A 16,320-nucleotide genomic window follows, 5' to 3' on the forward strand; every position below is an offset into this window, starting at 1 on the left:
GATTCAATACCTGTTCTCCCTCCCATTTATTATTATTATTATTATAATGGCATTTATTAAGCGCTTACTATGTGCAAAGCACGGTTATTTAGACTGTGTGCCTTATGTGGGACAGATGTGATTAATTTGTATCTCGTGCTTGGCTTGAGATCTGTGCTTAGCGAATGCCGTAATTAGTAGTAGAGCAGAGCAATAGTGCCGGCGAAGTAGGGAAGGCGCTGGATTAGGACAACGATTAGGTTCACTGAGGTTAGGATCGAAGCAGTAGCCCTATTTATTGAGTGCTTCCTGAATGCAAGTCTATACATAACGTGCTTACGGAGTACAACAGGAGCAGGACACATTCCCTGCCCACAGGAAACTTACACTCGTATGATTCAAGCACTTAATTCAGTGCCTTGCACACAGTAAGCGCTCAGTAAATATGATTGCATGAATGAATGATGAGGATGAGTTTATGAGGCCAGCATTCATTCATTCAGTCGTATCTATTGAGCGCTTACTGTGTGCAGAACACTGTACTAAGCACTTGGGAAGTACAGGTTGGCAACATATAGAGACGGTCCCTACCCAGCATAAGATGGCACCCTTCTCCAGGCCCATGTATAAATGTATAACCGTGGTGTATTCTAGTATTTATTTTGACCATTTGTATGATAAATCTTTTTATGTTTGTATCCTCTGTTAGAGCGTAAGCGCCATAGTGGGGAGGGAATGTGGCACTTGATTCTGTACTTCCGAAGCACCTATTACAGGGTGCCCTCCACAAACCCTAATATTATTGTTCTCTAGTCAGCTACAACTAATAATATTATAATATTATTGTTCTCTAGTCAGCTACAACTAATAATATTATAATATTATTGCTATTATTGCTTTTTATTTTACTGGTGCCGTGCTGAAACTAAGAGAATGCAGAGGTTTTAAAAAAAACTGTGAAGTTTTTCCTTAAATTGATTCATTCATTCAGTCAGTCGTATTTATTGAGCGCTTACTGGGTGCAGAGCACTGTACTAAGCGCTTGGGAAGTACAGGTCGGCAACATATAGGGACGGTCCCTACCCAACAACGGGCTCACAGTCTAGAAGACAGGCTCACAGTCTAGAGGATGATGAACTCATATTGTCTCCGTTAGTAGTTACTTTTTTTATGGTATTTAAGCATATTACTTTTTTTATGGTATTTAAGCATACGGTTCCAGGCACCGTACTAAGTCCTGGGATGAATGCAGGCAATTGGGTTGGACACGGTCCCTGTCTCATGTGGGGCTCACAGCCTCCATCCCCATTTTACAGGTGAGGCACTTCTGAGGCCCAGAGAAGTGAAGAGAGTTGCCCAAGGTCACACAGCAGACAAGCGGGGGAGCCAGGATTAGAACCCATGACCTTCTAAATCCCAGGCCTGCGCTCTATCCACCAGGCAATGCCGCTTTAGCCTGTGAAAGCTTGGGGTTTGGGAAGAGAGGGGAGTCGAAGGCACTTTCAGGCATCCAAGCCCTCAGCAGAGGGACGCAACACCTAAGGAAAGGATTTTTCCAGGAGCCTTGGCAGAGTTGGGATTAGAACCCAAGTCCTCTGATTCCCAGGCCATTGCTCTTTCCACTGTGACCTGATTTTTCTCACCGATCCCAAGTTCAAGTCCAGTGGGGTATCTTAGGTTTTCCAATTGAAACCCCAGCAGAATATGCTATTAATTTGTGTCCTTGGGTAGTTTCTTCAGTGATTTATCTTCGAGTATCATAAATTCTCAGTAGTTGTTAAAACAAGATTGTTTTGTGTCTTTTTAAAATTTCATAAATATATAACGGATAGAGCACAGTCCTGGGAGTCAGAAGGGCATGGGTTCTAATTCCGGCTTTGCCACTTGTTTGCCATGTGACCTTGGGCGAGTCATTTCACTTCTCAGTTACCTCATCTGTAAAATGGGGGTTAAGATTGTGGACGCCATGTGGAACATGGACTGTGTCCAACCTGGTTATCTTATATCTACCCCAGTGTTTAGTAAGTTGCTTAATAAATATTATTTTTAAAAACCAGCATCGTGGTCATGTGATCCTGTTTGGTTTCCAAAATGGTACTAGCATAGTTTTCTTCCAAACCATTCGATGCGTGTTAATGGACTAAAATACAGATGGCTGAAAATGATCAGTAAAGGATCACACAGTCTTTGTTGAATTTCAGTGGAGTTTTGCGTGGCTCAGACGTCGGGAAATTGTAAATTATAACTATGAGGCTTACAAATGCAAGGTGGGTGGCGAAGTAAAGCATAAGATATTTAAAATAGTAATGGCGTTCCTTCAGTATTAAAACAGTTCTGTTGAAAATCCAGTTCTTTGGTCAATATTTAATGTTTTGTGAGCCTATGAGCCAACTTAGGTAAATGATTGTTAAATGCAAACTAAAGGCAAATTTGGATTTATTACACAATCAGATGGGACAAAAATCCCAGATTTGCATTTTTCCCTGACGTTTTTCTAAACTTCTGTTTTGTGCATTTTGTTTACTGCAGGGGGACACCCGAAGTCTCCTGCTGTCCGATCATGTCAGCGCTGGCCAAAAACTGGACTTTTCGGACACGATGGTCCAACAGAAATTGGATGATATAAAGGATCGGATCAAACGGGAAATAAGAAAGGAACTGAAAATCAAAGAAGGAGCAGAAAACCTCAGGAAGGTCACAACGGATAAAAAAAATTTGGCTTACGTGGACAACATTTTGAAAAAATCCAATAAAAAATTGGAAGAATTGCATCATAGACTACAGGAATTAAATGCTCATATAGTTGTAACAGATCCAGAAGATGTTACAGGTACAGTATATTTGGCATATTCTTGAAAAGCTGGGTTGGGAGAGTGTTCTAGAGAGAGATTCTGGAAAGGCAGGTTTTTTTTTTTCAAGAGCAAATTTGATGTAAAAAATCTGGCAGGAAAATTGTTGGTTTTGTTTTTTTTTTTCAATTGGAGACGTCCCATTCATAGGGGCAGGGAGATGAATGATATGAAATATTCTAAATAACTCTCCGATGCCGAATTCCATTTTAAAATCCTGAAACTTGATTCCTCAAGTATTTCTAGCACAAAGTGATTTCGTGGGAATGAGTGCCATGAGCACTCAAAGCCCGCAGAATATTGCCATGGCCAGACGTTGTATATAAACATTGTAGTGCACGGTGAATGTTTCTTAAATGAGGTTGGCTTTGGAAGAGCCGAGGCAAGAAAATGACAGGTGACCAGTGGCTTGGACCTAGCGACGAAAGTTGAATTAATCTCTTAGGGCATGTGGAGTCTAAAAGTATTGAAATTCCTGTAATAGTTAATGTCCTTTGTTTAAGTGCGTTCTCTCTCCCTCACGTTCAACTTCTGTGAGTTACATTGCTTTTCCAGCTGTTTAGTATCTGCTGTACATTGAGTCACTAACTGTGGTATAAAAAGAAATTATGTAATAAGAATGCTTATTTTTAGGACTGTCGTAAATAGTACATCTCCCGTCTACTGGAGGGCAACTGAACTCTGCATTTTTTTCCTATGACAACTATTCAGAGGACACTCTAGTAAGATGACTTGAATGTTGTAATCTGTTCTTTTAGGATAAGCCTCTTGTTCCCCTGGGATGTGGAGTAAAGTACAGTGGGTTTCATTAAATTGATATTATTAAAATCAAAGGATTATACATATTTGGATAGTCAGTGCTCGATTACTTAATTGTCTATTATCTGGTCCCCCTCCTCTCCTGTGTACCCGTGTGTCAGCCGATTCAGTTCCCATTAATGCTTGCACCAGCGAGTGAAGTGATGGAATTGATATTCAAGATACATCTGCCATCTGTTAATACTGGTTATATTTTGAATGTTGCATCAATTGGAGAGTCACAGAGGCGGGCGGCACCTCAAGAGAAGCAGCATGGCGTAGTGGAAAGAGCCACAGGCCTCAGAATCCGAGGACCTGGGTTCTAATTCCGGCTCTGCCGGTAGCTTGCTGTGTGATCTCGGGCAAGTCACTTAACTTCTCTGTGCCTTAGTTCTCCCGTGCTCCCTCCTACTGAGACTGGGAGCCCCAGGCGAGACAGGGATGGTATCCAACGTAATTAATTTGAATCTACCCCAGCGCGTAGTGTTTGGCACACAGTGAGTGCTCAACATACCGGTAAAAAAAAAAAATCTGATGTAGCCTCCTGGATCCAAAACAGTTGACTTTTTAGTCCTAAAGATGTACAGAGGTTGGAGGCTGTGACGTCTATTCCCAAATTTTGACCAGAATTTTTTCTTTAATCTCCCTGTTGTCTGCTTTAATTTCCTTAAAGCAGTTTCCTTCTTGTTCAGCTGCCTTCACAAATGTACTATTAATAATAATAATAATTTTGGTATTTGTTAAGCGCTTACTATGTGCCAAGCACTATTCTAAGCACTGGGGGAGATACAAGGTCATCAGGTTGTCCCCCGGGGGGGCTCACAGTCTTAATCCGCATGTTACAGGTGAGGTAACTGAGTCACAGAGAAGTGAAGTGACTTGCCCAAAGTCACACAGCTGATAAATGGCGGAGGCGGGATTAGAACCCACGGCCTCTGACTCTCAAGCCCGCGCTCTTCCCACTGAGCCATGCTGCTTCTCTAATTACCGTCCTCCCCATGAAAGCCCTTCACATGCATGAAGGTGGCTGTGGGCAGGGAATATGTCTGTTGTTGCTTTGTAATAATAATAATAATAATAATAATAATGGCATTTGTTAAGTGCTTAGTATGTGCAAAGCACTGTTCTAAGCACTTCGGAGGATACAAGGTGATGTATCTTCTATCTTGTACTCTCCCAAGCGCATAGTACAGTGCTCTGCGCACAATAAGCTCTCAATAAAATACAATTGAATGAATGGATTGTAAGTCAGCTTGTAACTTTCTGTTCTGGAAGCTAAACGACTGAAATTCCTTTTATTTCTTAAGACCCTTTTCATCCCTTTAGTAACCGTGGCCCCTTCATAAGTGCGTCCCCTCCACCCCAGTTTCTCATGGTCTTTTTTTGAAGTGCGGCGACCTAAACAAAACGATATATTCGGATAAGTCCGAGCAGTGCAGAGTAGAGCAGGAGAGACACTTTCTGACATCTGCTTGTCAAATTCCTGCCTGTGCATGTTAATCTCTTGCAAAAAGAGTGTCTTGATAAGCCTTGGGACTGTGACTGTCTTTTCTTTTGTATTTTCTCAAGTCCTTAGTACTGTGTTCTCTGCACACACGCACATGGTACTGATTAAGTCCTAACTGTGTAGTTAGCCACTTGTAATTATTGAGCACTTACCTTGTGCAGAGCACTGGACTAAGTGCTTGGGAGAGTACAGTGGAGCAGACACATTCCCTGCCCACGACGAGTGTACAGTCTAGAGGTACTGCGTACCAAGTACTGTGCCAAGCACTGGGGTCAATATAAAATTGTCCAGTCAAACGTGTCCCTTGACCTTTCAGGGCTCATATCCTCGGTCCCCAGCCTAGGCAGTGATGCTGATTGTTCAGATTCAGATTTCAGCTCTGTGTCTGCCTGTTTGTGGCGGGGTTGTTTCTGTTTTGTTTTGTTTTTTTCAGTTCTTAAGGTGTACTACCTTAAATTTGTTCAGGTCTGTGTTTGACCAATGCTTTACCAACTTGCTTTGAATTTGAATCTTGTCTTCTAAAGTATTAACCGTCCCCAGTTTGGTATCATTTAAATAGCTTAGTCCATTCTCAAAGCCAAAGCCTCATCAGGCTCTCGATAAAGATAGTAGAGTTAGCTCCCAGCCCAGCACCACTTCAGATTCATCTTCACCGATGAGTGCTAACTAGCGTTTGGGTGCAACCCCAACCTTGCTGTGCGCATCCAGGAAAATGGATAAAATGAGGCTGAGCTGTCAGGAAGGAGTGGTATCAAAATGTTACTAAGTACTATTTTGTTCCTTTTTAATGGTACCTGTTAAGCGCTTGTGTGCCAGACACTGTACTAAGCACTGGGTTAGATTAAGCACTTAAATGGCATACTAAAATGCATCAGATTGGACACCGTTATCTACCCCACCTGGGGCTCACAGCTTGAATTCCCGTTTTATAGATGAGGTAAGTGAGGCCCGGAGAAGTGAAATGACTTGCCCAAGGTCACACGGCAGACGAGGGGCGGATCCGGCATTAGAACCCAGGTCCTCCGATCCCAGGCCCGTGCTCTTTCCACTAGGCCACGTGGCTTTTCTAAAGACTTGATAAATTGCAACTGGAACCTTTTCCCCTCTTTAGGGTTAGTTTCGGAAGTCTATTAAATTATTTGGCACAGTTTGCTCTTCACATAAAATCACGTTGGAAGAACCCCTGGGCCAACACGGGAGAAGAAGGCAGTAGGAGGGCTCGGATAGAAGGAGGAAACCATCAGGGGCTCAGACTTCTTTGACAGAGCTGATGGGGTACCGCATTGGATAGAGGAAGAAATTGTCAGCCTACAGTTCCAATCATACCTCCCTGCTTTGAAATTCAGAGTTTAATTGGAGACAGCTTGGGTTTGAGATATATATGTCTCAAACATATATATTTTAGGCAGCCGCCTGGTCGGAGCACAAGATATCTATTTATTCTGATGGTATTAACACCTGTCAACTTGTTTTGTCTTATTGTCTGTCTCCCCTTTCTGGACTGTGAGCCCGTTGTTGGGTAGGGATCATCTCTATATGTTGCCGAATTGTACTTCCCAAGTGCTTAGTACAGTGCTCTGCACACAGTAAGCGCTCAATAAATATAATTGAGTGAATGAATGAATATCTGGTCACCTGGAAGAGAGCAGGAGAGTCATCCCTTCTGCTTGGCACATAGCGCTTCTAGATAGATAGATGTATATATATCTATATATCTATATATCTATCTATATATATGTATATATAGATAGATATATATGTATATATATGTATATAGATATATATGTATATATGTGTATATAGATATATATGTATATAGATATATATGTATATATGTATGTAGATATATATGTATATATATGTATATAGATATATATGTATATATGTATATAGATATATATGTGCATATGTATATAGATATATATGTGCATATATGTGTATATAGATATATATGTGCATATATGTGTATATAGATATATATGTGCATATATATGTATATAGATATATACTTATAGATATATAGAGATAGGAGTGTATATACTTATATAGATATATATAGGTACATAGATATGTATATAGATATATATAGGTATATCTAGATATATTGGGTTGGATGAAATGGACAAATATATATCTATGTAGATATAACTAGATATATCAGTATAGATAGATCTCTATATAGATAGCTATGTCTAGATATAGCTATCTGTATAGACATCTATCTATCTAGACATATATTTGTCTCCATTTCATCCGTTCCGACCCAACATGTGCCTTCACTTGTCCAGTCTGTCACTGAGCCCAAATTAAAACTGCAGATGTGGTTCGGTGAGGAGCACGAACGAGAGAGTTGGACAGCATTAGACACAGACTCCTGCCGCTGTCTCTCGGGATATGACCGCTGATCACGGTGGCTATCGTTTCCCTTACGAGTCTGGCGGGCAGAATGAGGAGCCAAAATGCTGACAAGCTCCAGAAACAACTCCAATTCCGCCGCGTGGTTGATCTGCCAAGGTTTCTCGGTAGGTGTGACCTCTAGCTCAAGTCGTCACACAGCCCTTCAGACGGCATCGCCCGTGTCACACTTAATCCTCAATAGCAAAACAGGCGTCCCCAAAGAGGCCGCAAATGACAGTCAGCCTGCCAGTAAGAAGACACGCGTATGCTGCTGCTTGGCCCACTGGACCGAGCCATCGTCGGAGCACGGATGACGGGAACTCTGTAGTGAACTATAGCAGAAGAACTTAAAGGCTGGGTGGGCAGAAGAAACGCTTTTAAAGACGTAAGTCCACAGCGTTAAGTCTTTCTGGAAATCGGCTGCAAATACTCCAGCTGACGTGAAGGATCAGAAAAGGGAGATTAAGGCCCCAGGCCGAGCAGGGTACCTTAAAAAGGAGGATTATAAAGACGGGAGCCAGGATCACAAACCCTAGAGTGCCTAGGGGCTTTTTTGCCTACCCTTTCCAGAAGGCACTGCGATCTGGTGGGCAGAGATTGGCTCCTCTGCCAATCGTGGGTACAAGCCCCATCCCTCCCAGGGAGAATTGGAGAGTCAGTCTGGAGCTTCCCATAGTGGCTGAGCCTGCCTGCCTGCCTGCCTGGAAATTCCTTATGGCAGAATAGTCTGTGGCCATCCAGCAATTGCGGGTAGATAAGGTGGAAGAAGCGAATAGGGGAATACAGCGGGAATAGCAAACCAAAAAGGGGGCCAAGGTGACCCAAAGCAGAGGCAGACAATAGACAAGGAAAGAGTTAACCCAGTGGTCAATAGCAAAACAGATCATCCCATTCATTCATTCATTCAAGCATATTTATTGAGCGCTTACTGTGTGCAGAGCACTGTACTAAGCTCTTGGGAAGTACAAGTTGGCAGCATATAGAGACGGACCCTACCCAACAGCAGGCTCACAGTCTAGAAGGGGGAGACAGGGAACAAAACAGAACATATTAACAAAATAAAATTAATAGAATAAATATGTACAAGTAAAATAAATAAATAGAGTAATAAATACGTACAAACATATATACATATATACAGGTGCTGTGGGGAGGGGAAGGAGGTAAGGCGAGGGGGATGAGGAGGAGGGGGAGAGCTAAAATACACCCAATGGACAATAAGAAAAACCAACCAGAATCTAAAGGGGGAAACAAAGACAGGGTGTACGTGAACTAGAATACAATGAGAGAAAGGCTGGGGAGATCTAGCAAGTAGAGGGTTCAGGAGGACCAGTCCAAAGAAACAGAAAGATTTGATTCTCCCATTTTCTAGTTGGTGCCCTCCTTCATTTCTTCCTTATCTAAGTGGCACTGTTGGGGCAGAGAGAAATGAAACTGATCCTTCTCTGCAATCCTCTTGCCCAGAAAATATTTCTTCACACTTGTGCTGTCCCTGGGGTGAAAGTGAAGCTAGGGAGAGTTAATAATGTGGGGTTGGGGGGCGGGGGTGGATATTTTAGGCAGCCGCCTGGTCGGAGCACAAGATATCTATTTATTCTGACGGTATTGACACCTGTCTACTTGTTTTGTCTTGTTGTCTGTCTCCTCTTTCTAGACTGTGAGCCCGTTGTTGGGTAGGGATCATCTCTATATGTTGCCGAATTGTACTTCCCAAGTGCTTAGTACAGTGTTCTGCACACAGTAAGCGCTCAATAAATATGATTGAGTGAATGAATGAATATCTGGTCACCTGGAAGAGAGCCGAAGAGTCATCCCTTCTGCTTGGCACATAGCGCTTAACAATGCCATTATTATGATTATTATTATTATTATTATTATTATTATTATTATTATTATTATTATCATCGTCATAGCTCAGCAGGGGGTTAGGGAGAAGCTGACTGAGCCCAGCTCCCTATTCCAATCAATCAATCGATGGCATTTATTGAGCGCTTAACTCGGCAGAGCGCCAGGAACGTTTCTGCCAGCTCTGATATACTGTACTCTCCCAAGTGTTTGTACAGTGCTTTGTACAGAGGAAACGCTCCATAAATATGATTGATTTGGACCAAGCACCTCGGAGAATACAGTGCGACAGAGTTAGCGGGCACGTTCCCTGCCCACAGGGAGCTGACAGTCTAGAGATTATATCAAGCATCTACTCCAGCAGTTCACGTAATGACTGGCACACGGTAAGCCCATACCAAGTGCCGTAATTACATGAAAATCTCATCTCTCTTCCCATTTGTACCACAGCTTCCAGTGCTTTTACCACAACGCTTCCATCACCTACTGCTGCTGCTGCTAATGGCATTTATTAAGCGCTTACTATGTGCTAAGCACTGTTCTAAGCGCTGGGGAGGTTACAGGGTGATTAGGTTGCCCCACGTGGGGCTCACAGTCTTCATCCCCATTTTACAGATGAGGTCACTGAGGCCCAGAGAAGTGAAGTGACTTGCCCAAAGTCACCCAGCTGATAAGTGGTGGAGCTGGGATTTGAACCCATGACCTCACAGCTGCCATTTGTTCTTTCTGACAGGACCTCTAGACAACTTTTTTTTTGGTGTTCGTCAGAGTATTTACTACGTTCCGGATGCTGTACTAAGCCCTGGGGTAGATACAAGTTTACCAAGTTGGATGCAGCCCCTGTTCCACCAGGGGCTCACAGTCTTTAGTCCCCATTTTACAGATGAGGTAACTGTGGCCAAGAGAAGTTAAATGACTTGCCCAAGGTACATAGCAATCAAGTGAAGCAGCGTGGCTCAGTGGAAAGAGCACGGGCTTTGGAGTCAGAGGTCATAGGTTCAAGTCCCCGCTCTGCCAATTGTCAGCTATGTGACTTTGGGCAAGTCACTTTTCTGGGCCTCAGTTACCTCATCTGTAAAATGGGAATTGAGATTGTGAGCCCCCCCGTGGGACAACCTGATCACCTTGTAACCTCCTCAGCGCTTAGAGCAGTGCTTTGCACATAGGAAGCGCTTAATAAATGCCATTATTATTATTATGTGGCGAGGTCAGGATTAGAACTCAGATCCTCTGGACCCCAGGTCTGTGCCCTGTACACTAAGCCGTGCTTCTTGGGCATAAAGTGGCAAAGATTTACTGCAGTATTATGCAAGGAGACAGAGGTTCTCCTCTAATCAATCAATCAATCGTATTTATTGAGCACTTACTGTGTGCAGATCACTGTACTAAGCGCTTGGGAAGTACAAGGTGGCAACATATAGAGACAGTCCCTACCCAACAGCGGGCTCACAGTCTAGAAGGGGGAGACAGAGAACAAAACCAAGCATACTAACAAAATAAAATCAATAGAATAGATATGTACAAGTAAAATAAATAAATAAATAGAGTAATAAATATGTACAACCATATATACATATATACAGGTGCTGTGGGGAAGGGAAGGAGGTAGGATGGGGGGATGGAGAGGGGAACGAGAGGGAGAGGAAGGAAGGGGCTCAGTCTGGGAAGGCCTCCTGGAGGAGGTATCATCCTTTTACCATCCATTTACCATCTTTGGAAGTCATGATTAAGAGATGAGCCCAGATTCACTGCCCTGAATCCGCACGTAGCCCACATGTGAGCCGTAATGTCCAGGCTGACCCTCCGGGGCTGGATGCTGCCCCAGCCCAAGGGGAACTCTGTGTGGAAAGTAACATGGGCACTGCTTGGCACCATCTGCTGTGTGACCTTGAGCAAGTCACTTAACTTCTCTGGGCCTCGGTTACTTCATCTTGTAAAATAGGAGCTGAGACTGAGCCCTGTTTGGGAAAGGGACTGTGTCCAACCTAATTACCTCGTATGCAGCGTGGCTCAGTGGAAAGAGCCCGGGCTTTGGAGTCAGAGGTCATGGGTTCAAATCCCGGCTCCGCCAACTGTCAGCCGTGTGACTTTGGGCAAGTCACTTCACTTCTCTGGGCCTCAGTTACCTCATCTGGAAAATGGGGATGAAGACTGTGAGCCCCCCGTGGGACAACCTGATGACCTTGTAACCACCCCAGCGCTTAGAACAGTGCTTTGCACATAGTAAGCCCTTCATAAATGCCATCATTATTACCCCGGCGCTTAGTACAGAGCCTGGTACATAGTAAGCACTTAACAAATACTGTAAAAAAAAAAAAAAAAGGTCTTTTTAAACCTTCGAGAGCTTATGAGTTGTGTAGAGGGGGTGCATCCGGAAGAGAACCCATCAAAGATCACCTGACCCTCGGACGTTTGGGTAGCACTTATGGAGGGACAATTATTCATTCATTCAATCGTATTTGTTGATGATGATGATGATGATGGCATTTATTAAGCGCTTACTATGTGCAAAGCACTGTTCTAAGCGCTGGGGAGGTTACAAGGTGATCAGGTTGTCCCAGGGGGGCTCACAGTCTTAATCCCCATTTTACAGATGAGGGAACTGAGGCCCAGAGAAGTGAAGGGACTTGCCCAAAGTCACACAGCTGACAATTGGCAGAGCCGGGATTTGAACCCCTGACTTCTGACTCCGAAGCTTACTTGAGTGCTTGCTGAGTGCAGAGCACTGTACTAAGCGCTTGGGAAGTACAAGTCGGTAACGTATAGGAAGATCACACCTGAGAGTTTCAATTTTGTGAAGTCTGTGACCAGATCATTAGGGGCAAGTGATAGTCGGGGAGAGGGACAGGAGGGTTGAGGCGCTAAAGACATTAAAAAACACAGGCGTGGGAGGCCACAGATCTGGGTCCTCATCCCTGTTCAGCCACTTGCCCGCTGCGTGAGCTTGGATAAGTCACATAACTTCGGTGTCTCCATTTCCTAACCTGTGAAGTAAGTTTTAAATGCCTGTTGTTCCTCTCCCTTCAGCTGTGATCCTCTCGTGAGAGGCAGGAATTGTGTCCAATCTGACCATCAGCAGTTTGCACAGGGCTTGGCGCACAGTGCTTAACAAATGCCACAACTATCATTTATTATTCCTGTGGACCCCAGAACAGTGAGGGGAACACCATCACCCCGTAGCATCGAAGACTTAAGCAGCGTGGCTCAGTGGAAAGAGCCCGGGCTTTGGAGTCAGAGGTCATGGGTTCAAATCCCGGCTCCGCCACTTGTCAGCTGTGTGACTTTGGGCATGGCACTTAATCAATCAATCAATCAATCGTATTTATTGAGCGCTTACTATGTGCACAGCACTGTACGAAGCGCTTGGGAAGTACAAATTGGCAACATATAGAGACAGTCCCTACCCAACAGTGGGCTCACAGTCTAAAAGGGGGGAGACAGAGAACAAAACCAAACATACTAACAAAATAAAATAAATAGAATAGACATGTACAAATAAAATAAATAGAGTAAAAAATATGTACAAACATATATACATATATACAGGTGCTGTGGGGAAGGGAAGGAGGTAAGATAGGGGGGATGGAGAGGGGGACGAGGGGCACTTCTCTGTGCCTCAGTTCCCTTATCTGGAAAATGGGGATGAAGACTGTGAGCCCAAAGTGGGACAACCTGATCACCTTGTAACCTCCCCAGCGGTTAGAACAGTGCTTTGCACATAGTAAGCGCTTAATAAATGCCATTATTATTGTTATTATTATATAGAGATGGTCCCTACCCAACAGTGGGCTCACAGTCTATTAGTGCGAGGCAGTGAAAATTTTAACAGACCTTTGGAGAAGAAAGTGAGGCTTTGGAGCCAGCCCTGTCAGTGTGGTCGTATGGGGGGCTCGACGAGAATGGGGTCAGTGTAAGTCCGTGCTTTGACTCCTCAACTCAGGGAACACTATTTAGAAAAACACGCCTTGGGGTCAGTGAAGGTGACCCTCACTGACTCCCCACACTAAATGGGACCGTTCCCAAGGAGATAACCTAAGGAGCTTGGCTTGGTGGATGAATATACTATTTATTAGCCACCCGACTCCACCAACAATAAATGTTACGGGGTAACGGAGGCAGGAGAGGTGGCTAAAGAGAGCCAGTTTAGTGAGCCTGGGGAAGGAGAGACAAGTGGGCTCTGGACAGACCCAACTGTGGTCGTCTGAATTTTCTGCGGCAATCGGTCAGTGGTTATTCATTCATTCATTCATTCAATCGTATTTATTGAGCACTTACTGTGCACAGAGCACAGTAGACTGTGAGCCCACTGTTGGGTAGGGACTGTCTCTATATGTTGGCAACTTGTACTTCCCAAGCGCTTAGTACAGTGCTCTGCACACAGTAAGCGCTCAATAAATGCGATTGATGATGATGACGGAGCACTGTACTAAGCGCTTGGGAAGTACAGGAAGCAGCATGGCTTTGTGGCAAGAGCACGGACTTGAGAGTCCGGAGGACGTGGGTTCTAATCCCCGGTCTGCCACCTGACTGCTGTGGGACCTTGGGGAAGCCACTTAACTTCCCTGGGCCTCAGTTGCCTCATTGTAAAATGGGGATTAAGACGGTGCGCCCCATGAGGGACAACCTGATTACCTTTTATCTACCCCAGTGCATAGAGCAGTGCTTGGCACAGAGTAAACGCTTAACAAATGCCATCGTTATTATTATAATTTTAAGTGCTTAACAAATAATGATATTTATTATTATATATTATCATAATATAATAATGATATTTATTATAATGATATAATAATGATTATTATTATTATTATTGAGTGCTTACTGTGTGCAGAGCACTGTGCTCTGCACTGGAGTAGTAGTAATAGCCTGGCGTAGTGGATAGAGCACAGGCTGGGAATCAGAAGGTCTGGGATTCTCATCTCAGCTTTGCTCTTTTCTGCTGTGTGACCTTGGGCAAGTCACTTAGCTCCTCTGTGCCTTAGTTACCTCATCCGTAAAACTGAGACTGTGGGCCCCATGTGGGACAGGGACTGTGTCCAACCCGATTTGCTTGTATCCGCCCCAGCTGCTAGTACAGTGCCTGGCACATAGTAAGTGCTTAACAAGTACCATTATTATCATTATTTATTGAAATAAATTACCGGTAGAGGAAATAATTAAAAGGATATAGACTTAAGTGCAGTGAGGTCGGGGTGAATATCAAAGTGCTTGGGGGGTACTCGGCCAAGTGTGTAGACAAGACAGCTGCGAGGGCAGGTAAGTGAAATGAGGGAAAATCTTTTGGAGGAGATGTGATTGTCGCAGGGTTTGAATGTGGGGAGAGCGGTGGACTGTCCACCATGAAGTGGAAGGGAGTTCCAGGCCCCAGTCCTCCCCAGCACTTAGAACAGTGCTTTGCACATAGTAAGCGCTTAACAAATACCAAAATAATAATAATAATAATAATTATTATTATTATTATTATTATTTGGACATGGGATCGGTGGTGGGATAGACCAGATCCAGGTACAGAGAGTAGGGCGGTGCTAGAGGAGTGAAGTCTGCTCCATCAGCCAGGTAAAGTAGAAGGGAAGTAACTGATCAAACGCCTTAAAGCCGCTGATCAGGAGTTTCTGTTCGATTTAAGGGTGGAGGGACACACGTTGGAGGGCTTTGTTGTGAATAAATACTTGCGGTTTCTGTTAAGTGTTTACTATGGGCTGAACACTGTATCAAGCACTGAGGTAAAAAATGCAATAATCACCTGGGACGCAGACCCTGTCCCCTATGGCTCTCACAGTCTTAAAGAGGAAGGACACCAGGTATTGAGTCTCCATTCTGCAGGTCACATAGCAGGCAAGTGGCAGAGCTAGGATTAGAACCCAGGTCCCCTGTCTCCCAGGCCCAGGAGTCATTGAAACATGGACTGAACAGTTTTTTCCCCAAAAAAATGATCCGGGCAGCAGAGTGAAGTATGGACTGGAGTGGGGAAAGACAGGAGGAGGGAGAGCAGCGAGGAGGCTGATGCTGTAGTCCGCGTGTTAGCAGCGTCTCTGTGGAGGAAAGGGTGGATTCTAAAGATTTTGGGGAAGGTAGAACCGACTGGATTTGATGATGGTTAGAATGCGCGGGTTGATGAGAAAGATGAGAAACCTGTATATATGTTTGTACATATTTATTACTCTATTTTACTTGTACATATCTATTCTATTTTATTTTGATAGTATGTTTGGTTTTGTTCTCTGTCTCCCGCTTTTAGACTGTGAGTCCACTGTTGGGTAGGGACCGTCTCTATATGTTGCCAGCTTGTACTTCCCAAGCGCTTAGTACAGTGCTCTGCACACAGTAAGCGCTCAATAAATATGATTGAATTGAGGATAATGCCGTGGTTACGGGCTGTGAGATGGGAGTTTGTGGCGTTGTCTACAGGGGAGAGCCCAAAGAAGACAGTGTCGGTGAAGCCAAGATTAGATGATAATAATAATAATAATAATAATGACATTTATTAAGCACTTACTATGTGCAAAGCACTGTTCTAAGCACTGGGGAGGTTACAAGGTGATCAGGTTGTCCCACAGGGGGCTCACAGTCTTAATCCCCATTTTACAGATGAGGTCACTGAGGCCCAGAGAAGTTAAGCGACTTGCCCAAAGTCACACAGTTGGCAGAGCCGGGATTCGAACCCATGACCTCCGACTCCAAAGCCCGGGCTCTTTCCACTGAGCCACGCTGCTTCTCTAAGCTTGTTATCAGGAGAAGGGGGTGGGTGGTTCAATGTGTCAAAGGCAGGGGGGTCGAGGAGGAGGATGGTGGATGTGGCAAGAAGGAGGTCATTGGTGATTTTATAGGGGTGGGGCTCGTGAAATGGGGGACCAATAAATTTTAAAGACCCGGTGGAGCATTTCTGGATTTGATAGGGGAAGGGAGATGGTCCTCTGCAACCCTTGCCAGGACAAAGGAGCTAAG

The 16,320-nt window shown here is 44.2% G+C and overlaps 1 protein-coding gene across 2 annotated transcripts in view; it reads left to right on the top strand.

Moving 5' to 3' along the window:
• The window catches only part of PKN2 (protein kinase N2), a 163,625-nt gene that overhangs the window by 84,022 nt on the left and 63,283 nt on the right, over positions 1-16,320 (top strand). For both annotated transcript variants that reach the window (XM_038744722.1, XM_038744723.1), the window contains exon 2: positions 2,509-2,809. In XM_038744722.1, coding sequence (XP_038600650.1) covers positions 2,509-2,809 — 301 coding nt within the window. The remainder of the gene's footprint in view (positions 1-2,508; positions 2,810-16,320) is intronic.

The sequence above is a fragment of the Tachyglossus aculeatus genome, chromosome 4 (genome assembly GCF_015852505.1).
Source record: "Tachyglossus aculeatus isolate mTacAcu1 chromosome 4, mTacAcu1.pri, whole genome shotgun sequence".
Taxonomy (NCBI): domain Eukaryota; kingdom Metazoa; phylum Chordata; class Mammalia; order Monotremata; family Tachyglossidae; genus Tachyglossus; species Tachyglossus aculeatus.